A 10,770-nucleotide genomic window follows, 5' to 3' on the forward strand; every position below is an offset into this window, starting at 1 on the left:
GTCCTCGGGGACCACGCCACCGGCACCGCACCCAGACCAGGATGTGCAATGTGACCTACCGCCACCGCCCGATGCACTAAGGGCTGTCCCAGTCGTCCCATCGACCCTGGACAAGTCCATAGTGGCACCGCCCCCTCCTTCTCAGGAGGACTCCGGCAGGTAGTCACCAACCTCCAGCTCCAGGCGGAGGAGATGGAGGAACCTTCGGACAACTTGTTTAATGTCCTCTCCTCCTCGGCACCGGGCCGTGTGGCATTACCACTTCACCAAGAGGTAGCCAACATTTCAATTGGACTATGGCAAACCCCGTCCTCTCTGCCGCCCGTTTCCAAAAAGGCAGAACAGAAATACTTTGTGCCAACAGAGGGGCATGAGTACCTTTACACTCACCCTACCCCGAACTCATTGGTGGTGGAGTCAGTCAACCACCATGAACGACACGGCCAGCCTGCACCAACCCCCAAGGACAAGGAAGCCAGGAGACTGGACACTTTTGGGAAAAAAGTTTATTCCTCTGCCAGTTTCCAGCCCAGGGTTGCAAACCATCAAGCACTCCTGAGCAGGTATGACTTTAACTTGTGGGACTCCTTGCCAAAATTCGAGCCCTCCCTCCAAAAGCAGGATAGGAAGGAGTTCAGGGCTCTAGTTGACGAGGGTGTGGCGGCAGCGAAAGCAGCTCTCCAGGCCGCCTCGGATGCAGCTGACACGGCAGCTCGGTCGATGGCCACGGCTATCTCCATGCGATGGGCGTCATGGCTTTCCCTGTCAGGGCTGTCAGTTGAATCCCAGTCCTTAATGCAAGACCTGTCATTTGATGGCAAGGCGTTATTCACGGACCAGACAGACACTCGTCTGCACAGGATGAAGGACTCCCACACCCCCTGTAGACACTCGCTCTGTATGTCCCGCCAGCCAAGGACAAGCCCAGACCGCAGCCCTTGGTTCCCCCTCCATGGGGCAGATACGAGCCCCCGCCCAAGAAGCCTAGGGACCAGAGGTGCAGATCACAGCGTCAATCCCACTCGGCCCCACGCCCTGGACCCTCGAAGGGCAAGAGGCGTTTTTGACTGTTTGCGGGGGACCACCCGGCCTGTTGCCAGGGAAACCCCCCACCCCAGTTAATAAAGTTGTTTTTTGGCAACCATTTATCTGCCTTCAGAGTACATTGGTCCCGTATAACGTCGGACCGGTGGGTCCTCAGTACCATTTCCGAGGGGTACAGACTGCAGTTCGATTCAACCCCACCGCACCTCCCTCCGCCCCGGGATGCCCCGGGGGACCCGGAGCATGCCCTTCTGTTAAGTCAGGAGGTGACTCGCCTCCTCACCCTAGGCGTGGTGGAGAGGAATTCCAGGGCATAGGGTTTTATTCCCGGTATTTCTGGCGAAAGGTGGGCTCAGACCCATCCTCGACCTGCAGAATCTCAACCAGTTCCTGGTTCGCTGCAAATTCCATATGGTGTCCCTGGCCTCTATTGTCCCGTCCCTGGACCTGGGAGATTGGTTCGCAGCCCTGGACCTCCAGGATGCGTACTTCCATATCCACATTTTCGAGGGCCACAGACGCTTGCTCCACTTCCTGGTGGGGACAGACCACGGTCTTCCCCTTTGGCCTTTCCACAGCCCCCAGTGTTTTCACCAAGTGCATGGCAGTAGTGGCAGCCCATCTAAGGAGGAACGGGCTGCAAATCTTCCCCTACCTGGACGACGGGCTGCTCAAGGGCAAGTCTCGATCCCAGGTGCAGACGCAGATGGAATTCCTGCTAGATACATGCACGAGTCTAGGCCTAGTGGTCAACGAGGAGAAGTGCACGTTAGTTCCGGTTCAGCGCAAACACTTCATAGGGGCACGGTTAGACTGGATGGTGGCCACGGCCTCCCTCCCCCGGGACAGGTTCGAGACGCTCAAAAGTCTCATTGCCTCGGTCACGGCCTTCCCTGTGACGACGGCACGGGTGTGTCTTCAAACCCTAGACCATATGGCAGCATGCACCTCTGTGGTGCGACACGCCAGGCTCAGGATGAGGCCCCTCCAACTCTGGCTGGCCTCCCGTTATTCTCAGGCCAGGGATGGCCTGGACAAGGTCGTCACGTTGCCACCCAACGTAGTGGCTGACCTGCAATGGTGGTCCCTCCCGAGCAACATGCTTCAAGGTATCCCCTTCCGAGAGCCCCCTCCCTCACTAGATGTGGTGTCGGACTTCTCGGACCTGGGATGGGGAGACCATATGGGGAACTTCAAAACCCAGGGCAGATGGTCGCCCCCGGAATTGTCCCTGCACATAAATGTCAGGGAACTCAGGGCGGTAGGCCTGGCGTGCATGGCCTTCCGCCAGCACCTAGGAGGGAAGGTGCTCAGAGTCCTCACGGACAATATGACTGCGATGTATTATATCAACAGGCAAGGGGGCACACATTCCGTGGCCTTGTGCCAGGAAGCCCAGCTCCTGTGGGAGTTCTGTATAGCCCACGACATCCTTCTAAGGGCCTTTCACCTGCCCGGCAAGCGCAATATGCTCGCGGATCACCTAAGCAGGTTTTTCTCCCAACAACACGAGTTGTCCCTACACAGGGAGGTGGCCAGGAGGCTCTTCCTACGGTGGGGTACTCCCCAGGTAGATCTGTTCACCACCGCCCAGAATCGCCTGTGCCCACGATTCTGTTCCAGAGTGGGAGAGGGCGAAGGGGTGATATCGGACACGTTCCTAATCCCACGGTCGGGCTGCCTGTTCTATGCCTTCCCGCCCTTTCCCCGATAGGCAAAGTCCTACAGAAAGTGAAGGCGGACGGGGCGCGGATTATCCTCATAGCCCCGGTTTGGGCCCGTCAGCATTGGTACGGAACCCTCCTGCAGCTTTCAGTGGCCCCCCCCGCACAGGCTGCCGCTTCGACCAGACCTCCTCTCCCAGGAGGGAGGACGTCTCCTCCATCCCAACCTGGCCGCACTCCACTTGACAGCGTGGCTGCTCCATGGTTGAATGAGGAGGAGGGGAGGTGTTCCGAGGATGTTAGACAGGTCCTGCTTGAGAGTAGGAAGCCGTCCACACATCGAACCTACCTGGCCAAATGGTATCAGTTCTCCATGTGGGTGAGGGAGAGGGGTTCCTCCCCCTCCTCTGCATCTCTCCAGCTCATCCTCGACTACCTCCTGTCCCTTAGGTCCCAGGGGCTGGCGCCCTCCTCGGTCAGGGTTCACCTGGCGGCCATTTCGGCCTTCCACCCACTGGTGCAAGGCCTCTTGGTGTCTTCACACCACATGACGTCCCGGTTCCTAATAGGGCTGGATCGGGCTTTCCCTTATGCTAGACCCCCGGTCCTGCCCTGGGACCTGAACCTAGTGCTCTCCCGCCTCACAGGACCCCCTTTCGTGCCCTTGGCCACATGTTCTTGGTCCCACTTGTCGTGGAAAGTGGCATTCCTGGTGGCTATCACCTCAGCCCACTGGGTCTCGGAGTTTAAGGCCCTGACCTCTGAGCCCCCGTATACAGTCTTCCATAGGGATAAGGTCCAGCTCCGCCCGCACCCAGCCTTCCTGCCGAAGGTAGTCTTGGCTTTTCACATGGATCAGGACATTTTCCTCCCGGTCCACTGTCCTAAGCCCCATTCCTCCAATGAGGAATGACGCCTGCACGTGCTAGCTGTGCGTAGAGCGCTGGCCTTTTACCTAGACCGGACCAGGCCATTCCAGAAATCCCCTCAGCTTTTCATTGCTTCAGCCGAGCGCATGAGGGGGCTACCGGTTTCCTCCCAGCGGATCTCCCGCTGGATCACTTCATGTAGTCACACGTGTTACGACCTGGCAGGGGTTCCCCCGCCTAATATAGTGAAGGCTCATTCGACGAGACCTCAGGCATCGTCAGCGGTCAACGTGGTTCATGTCCCCATTCAGGACATCTGCAGGGCTGCTACATGGTCCTCTGTCCACACCTTTTCATCGCACTATGCGATCATCTCCCAAACGCGGGATGACACCAGGTTTGGTAGGGCGGTATTCAGCCCGAATAACCCTTAAACTCCTACCCGCCTCCATCAGATATAGCTTGGAGTCACCTACTGAGCAATCACTCGAAGAAGAAAGGACAGTTACCTGTTCCATAACTGGCGTTCTTCAAGATGTTTTGCTCAGGTGTATTCCACATCCCGCCCTCCTTCCCCTCTGTCAGAGTTGTCTGGCAAGAAGGAACTGAGGGTGGGGGAGCACGCAGCCCCCTTTATGGCGCAATATAGAGGCGCCACTCCAGGGGTCGCAGCGGTGCTCCCCACTATGGGTACTGGTAAGGGAAAACCTTCCGGCACAGGTGCACATGGCGAGCACGCACACCTACTGTGGAATACTCCTGAGCAACACATCTCGAAGAACGCCAGTTACGGAACAGGTAACTGTCCTTTACTCTTTCTTGATACATACAGAAAACAAAGGGTCTGTGACCTCATCTGGAACTCATTGTTTTGAATGAACACAATGTACAGTAAAACTAATGCTTAGCCTGCTGTCTCTGCAATCAGTCCTTTTCATCAAATAATAAAATCTCTAGAATCAATCTGCCAAAGAGAGTGTTATTTATTAGAGAGCAAACAAATTGCTAACAGTGTTCTGCATTGCTATTCCCTTTAGGGCCAGATTTTCAAACATGCACACAACAGGTGCACCTGCATGAACGTGCTGGCAAATGAGTTGGTTGGGCCAATATACATCAGTAGGCTGTATACTGATGCTTTCTAAAACTCCTGTCTGTCTGTGTGCTACTCCCAGCAGAGCAGTAAACTGAAATTAACAAGATTTGATGAGTGCTTTAGAAATTGCTCCCCCTTTTGTTCTTTTTCCTCACCCCCTGCTCAGTGTGCATCAGCAGTGGAGTACAGAGAGGAGCAGAGCAGGTGATTGCAAGTGTGAAATTAACAAACTCTCTGACATTTACTGCCATTGAGCTTCAGAGAACTTTTTACTTTTACTTCATCTCTGAGAAGCCAGGCAGCAGAGCAGCTTGCAGGCTGGGAGGAGAAGCAGTAAAGGGAAGAGAAGAAGAGGGGAATAAAGCAGCACAGAATACAAGGAAAAGAAGCAGAGGGAGAAGGGAAAGAGAAATGAGAGTATAAAATCACAGGCCAAAAATCTTTATGGCTGTGGAAGGTCCTGCTTGGGTGGAGCCACTTCCTCACAGCCTCAGAGAAGATTGGGGACAGGGCTGGATAGCTGCAGATCCACTTGCCAAACTGACTGATATCCCATCAGACCTCATTGGACCTCACCTGCAGACAGTTTGGTTCGAGCTGGGGAGAGGATTAGACACGGAGAATAGAGAAACAACAGGAAAAATATAGACATAACCTCAGAAAAAAACAGCTAAGAAAGACTAGAGAGAGGAGAGAGGGAAAAGGAGCAAAAAAGGAGAGAGAGAAGAGAAAATTGGAAAAGACAGAAATAAGATAAATGTGGAGATGCCCACAATGAGTGCTACAGGATTTGGGGGGAGACAGCATGCATTAAGCAGGGCGGGGATACACAGTGTGGCATTAAATCTTTTAAAATAAAAAGACAAAAGGAAGCTAGTTAATATGTACTCTTGAACTAAGGAAAGGAAATAGCTACTGAAACAGTTTTAATAAATAGCAATTATTAACTTCTAAATAGCAAAACTCCTGAAAAAATAAATCAATGTTTAAAAACTTGTAACACATTATTAATGTTTTCACTGTAATATTTGTGTTGCAAGATTTTACATAAATACCCTGATATTTACAGAATGTAGGAGGTCCTAGCAAGGCAGGTGTGGTGAATGGAGGATGCTAGGATGTAGGACATGTTAAATAGGGTTGGAGAAGAGGGTATCACCACCATGACCACTAGTTTTTTATCTTTTGATCACGCATACAGGAAAAACACATTTGCCTGTACAAACAGGTATTTGTACATGGAAATCAGGTGTGTGGGTGTTACAAGTGGCTCAGATTTCTTATTTTCTTAAGCACAAAAGCAATTAGGCAGTAACTAATGAGCTGTAAACAATGAAACATGGCTGCTGAGGTGCAAAATTGCCCAATCACGGATGTTAACATGTGTTTTTCTTTAAACAGTCTCCTCTTCATCCAATTCCTGCATCACCCACAAGTCCCCAGTCTGGCCTGGATGGAAGTAACTCCACTCTGTCAGGCAGTGCCAGCAGTGGTGTGTCCTCCTTAAGTGAGAGTAACTTTGGACACTCGTCTGAGCCCCCTCCTCGCACAGACACCATGGATTCTGTCCCTAGCCAGGCCTGGAATACTGATGAAGACTTAGAGACACCCTACCTCCCTGTCAGGTACAGTCTCTCTGAACCTGATGTTCTGGAGTCACTCAAATCCCAGCCATGTCGAAGCCACTCTGCTCCATCTGGTGTCATTCCTCAGGACACTATGGACCCTCCAGCTCTCCCCCCAAAACCATATCATGCTCGGCTCCCGAACATGGAGAATGAAGAGGAAATGATGCTGATGATGGAAGAGGAAGACAAACACCGGCCACTGCATCGCAAAGTCTCCCAACCAGCTAGTGGTGGAAAGGAGGAGCAGGCCAGGGTAGCATGGGAGCATGGCATCAGTGAGCAGTAAGCAGGACTACCTGGAAAGAAGCTTGTGTAGTAATTCCAGGTCTGATCGGAAGAAAGACGTAAAAGTTCAGGACTCAGAGGAGAGAACAGAGATCCAATTCTTTACTTTCTACTGCCATGAGTTAATGTCCGGAGCCCATACAAAGCTTGGGCTGGCATGTGAGGTTGCTGCTTTCCTTTTTATTGCATTTTATACTTTTTGGTTTTGTTATTTTTAATTATTATTTTTTGTGTGCAGTGGGTGCTTTATTCCTTCTGCAGTTTAGCAGACCACACAAAGTGGCATGTAAGCTGTTAGCCATAGAGACTTGCAGAAACTGAAAAGAATTGGAATATTGAAGGGGGGATGTGGCAAGTTGTTTTAAAAAGCTTTCCTCCTGGTTTTGAGACGCACACAAGTAGAAGCAGTTGCACTAGGGACATGTTTCTTTGCTGCATAGAAGTGAAAGCTCATTGCTGAATTCAGGGATTCCATGAACTGTCAGGCTGGAAGGTGCATTCTCTGCAGGCAATGGAAACTTGGCTGTTCTATGAAGAAACCGTCTTTTCCAGAGGTGTGACCATAAACAGCATTATAGTAGTCTGCTGCATTGACTCAATTGTGATGAAATGATCTAACCAGTGCTGACAGGCTTCCATATTGATTTCTGAGGTATCATTTCAAATAAACTCTGCCTCCTTTGGTTTTTCATGGACATGTACTTTGGTTTTTCATGTTTTTGTTCCATAATTTCATTTTTTTACTGGGTAAACCAGCCTGCTTTTCCATTGGAGTCATTGTCCATATCCACCTTTACTGCAGGGTAAGAGTGGGTTATGTAGCCTTTAGCGCTGCAACCCAATTCTGAGCCTTTTCCCATGCCTAACTCTGGGCAAGTGGTTGTAACCAGCACTTTTATTCCAGTCAAGTAACCAGTTGAATGGCTCATTCCACAACTGCTTGATGACTCAGCAAGTAAGAAGAGAAGGCTTGAATTCATCATATCCAGTCCTTGCCTCAGGATTGAAAGTCTGCACAATCCACACCAACATCCATTAACTGTGTTTGTTACTGTAATAGCTTATGTGCCCTTCTGATACATTTCACTGCTGCTGCTGCGGCTCAATGCCTCCATCTCTCCCTTCAGATAGCTGGAAGAAATGCCCAGTATGTAGTGTGCACTCCAGCTTCAGGGATTTTAAAGATGAACTGTCAGGGGAAAGGGGGGAGATGTTTATTCCCTTTTTTGCTTCTTTATGGTGTGTAAAGAAGGCTTGAAAAGTTTTTCTTGTTTTATTGTAAGGGTTTTTCCCCCTCTGTTTTTTACATTGCACAAATATCCAGTCTTGACTTCCCTTTTTTGCTGGCAGACTCTGTGAAGAACTGTAGAATTTAGTGCAATTATGGTATGACACAAAGCAAGAGATTGAGACCAGAGCAGTGGAGTGGGGAAGGGAATTTTAGTCAGGTTGTTTTAAGTTCTAGGTTTTTTTGTTTTCTTTAACACCTGCTTAGTACCTGACAAACGGGAGAAAAACTTTGTTGGTGAAAGATCCAATAAAACTGCCATTTTATTTGAAGGCTGAGAAATTTCCCAGTTCTCAAGTCTTTTGAGAAATCTTCCAGCAAAAATAGGGAAGAAAATATCCATCTATGCTGTTTCCAATATATCATAAACATTATAAAGAAGCAAAAAAGGAAACTTTTTTTTCCCTTTGCAAGTCATCTTTAGCACTACCTCTATGCAAAGTGACTGGTCAAAAACACCATTTCCAAATTCTCCTGAAAATGATAATCTGTATCAAGTTTGGACTCAGGTGGCCATTGTATAGAGCGGGTGTTGAGATAGTTCATTTATTCTTTCTCAAGCTCTAGCCCATGCAAAAGAAATATTGTTCTGGTTTTGTTTCTTAATTGGCCTGCCTGGCTAGAAAAAGATCTATCCCATTTCCTTTACCTTTCCTAAAGCAGGACACCTGGAATCATTGTATCCGTCACCATTGAAACACAGGTTTAAAATCTGGTCCACAATGGGCATTTCATCTCTAGCATAAATGCCAAGGCAGGTCTGAGTAGAAGTGAAAAATGGTGAAGCTCTTAAGAGCCTGTCTCAGGTGGTGTAAATCCGTGTCACTCCATTGAAATGAATGGAATATTCTGATCTACATCATCTGAGAATCTGGCCCAGGATCTTCATATGAAACTTTATGAGAACAAGACACTTATTTTCCTTTTTTGGTAGAAGGGTTAAACGTTATTGTATCTGGAAATGTAAGCTCTCCTTTCGAGCAAAAAATAAGGTGTCTGCGCATAAAGCTTTGTGAGTAAGTTGGAGTTAACATTCGAGTTAGCTCTAGTCAGTCCCACTAGCTGGATGTTTAGACTAACTGCTAACCAGAGTTCTAAGGGATTCCCTAAGGCATATCATGCTGCGCTGATTGGAAGGACAGTGTCTGGCATGGAGATGCCCAGCTTTGATGTGTGATTTTATTTTATTTTTTTGGTAAAGGCTTTTTCTAAAAGTTAGATGATCAGTTAGCTTATATAAACAGATGTCAGCCAATTTTACAGTGGGTCCATAGCCACCAAGTTTCATGAAGGAGCAAATTCAATTAACACAAACATATTAGATTTGAGTCTCCAAGGAGTTATTCAGAACCATGGTCACATTTTTGCAAAATACTTTGTGTATTCTTTTTAAATGCCTAATTTCAGAGGGCAGTGGGGGGTGGGGTGGGAAGAGAAGGAGGTGGGGGAGATTCTATTATAATTAAGATCTGGATGTGAAACTCATACTACTCTGTGGGGCAAGTATGCTTGGCCAATAGCAGCATGAAAATTAAAGCCAAATTCAGCCCTGGCATAAGCGGATACAACTGCATTTTCTGAATTAGGGCTGAATTTGGCCGCCAGGGTTTGTTGCTGTGCTCTGTGTAACTATAGTAAATAGACATAATTTACAAGGAACATGGTCATTCCAAACTCATGTACCAAGTTTGAAATGGAAAATACTTCTTTTGGGTTCCTGGGCCACCACTTCTCTCCTGAATGCATGGGCTATTAAACTTTCCACCATTGGTGTTTACACCCTCTGTCTGGAGAAAAAGGAATGGGCAGAGGCAATGATGGAGGCGAAGCAATGAGAAGAATTGCATTAATCTGCCACATTAGTTGCTTATTGGTTGGAAGAATGTTTTGGTTGTGTTGCTAGGTGCAAGACCACAGGATTTTTTCCTCTTTTGTTTGTTTTGTTTAACCTTTATTTCCCACTTTGGGTGGGGAAGGGGTTACTACATACCCAAGGGGGGAGAAGGGGCAGCCAAATTGGAAAGGCTGTAGGGCAGAAGCAGGAAAAAAGTGTGATATTTAAATTTTCCTTCCATCATGCTTTTTTTTGTATATATCCCATTTGAATGCTGTGTATTTGTACAGGAAATTGAGCAAAAAATGTATAGATCGTGCTGTCTGACTGGTACTCTGCCCTGTAAATGTGTTTTTAACCTCTGGCATTCTGTGCTTATTTAAAAAAGGCAAAAACCTCTAACCACTTCTCTTTTGTGTATTCATGTTTAAAAAAAATTTAAAAAAAGCTCTCTTAACTATAATGGAAAGCAAACGTAAAAGAAAAAAAAGAATTTGAACAAGTGTCCTAAAGGTATTTCATTGTATATATTGTGATAGCATGTTTCCAGAACCAACAACTAAGTGATGTGAATTTTAGATGTAAATATCTGCTGTTTTTTTTTCCTTCCCCATTCACTCGACTGCTGTGATGTGGAATTAAAGATTAATACCTGATATTAAAACATTGGGTTAATGTGTATTCATTATGGTCTTGCTGAGGAGGTTGTCCAGATGCTGCTCCTGGTGTTCGCAGGGTCTGTGTGTGCTAGAGACAGAAACAGATAGTGTATTTTTAATCCTGTTTATCTTGCCCTACCTTCTTCTTGCAGGTGGTATCAAAATCCACAACAAAGAAACCAGCCACAACCCAGCATTTTGGGTGTGGGAAACTACTGAGGAGACAAAAAGGAAATCCAGGAACATTACATGGTGTGAGGGAACTGATTCCAAACTGCCTCCCTAATTGGCTGATTGCTGCTGTTTGAATTAAGATGAGAGTTTTTGTTTTTTAACATTTAAATCACCTAGTGCCGGGATGTCAAGCATACAGCCATGAGCCAAATCCAGCCAGATAGTTGTG

At 47.8% G+C, this 10,770-nt stretch overlaps 1 protein-coding gene across 14 annotated transcripts in view; it reads left to right on the top strand.

The window, feature by feature from the left end:
* The window catches only part of DOCK3 (dedicator of cytokinesis 3), a 642,920-nt gene extending 632,548 nt beyond the window's left edge, over positions 1–10,372 (top strand). For all 14 annotated transcript variants that reach the window (XM_065551338.1, XM_065551344.1, XM_065551339.1 and 11 more), the window contains one exon: positions 6,075–10,372. In XM_065551338.1, coding sequence (XP_065407410.1) covers positions 6,075–6,587 — 513 coding nt within the window. In that variant the 3' untranslated portion in view covers positions 6,588–10,372. The remainder of the gene's footprint in view (positions 1–6,074) is intronic.
* Positions 10,373–10,770: the final 398 nt, after the last annotated feature.

This window comes from Chrysemys picta, chromosome 7 (genome assembly GCF_011386835.1).
Source record: "Chrysemys picta bellii isolate R12L10 chromosome 7, ASM1138683v2, whole genome shotgun sequence".
Lineage (NCBI taxonomy): Eukaryota > Metazoa > Chordata > Testudines > Emydidae > Chrysemys > Chrysemys picta.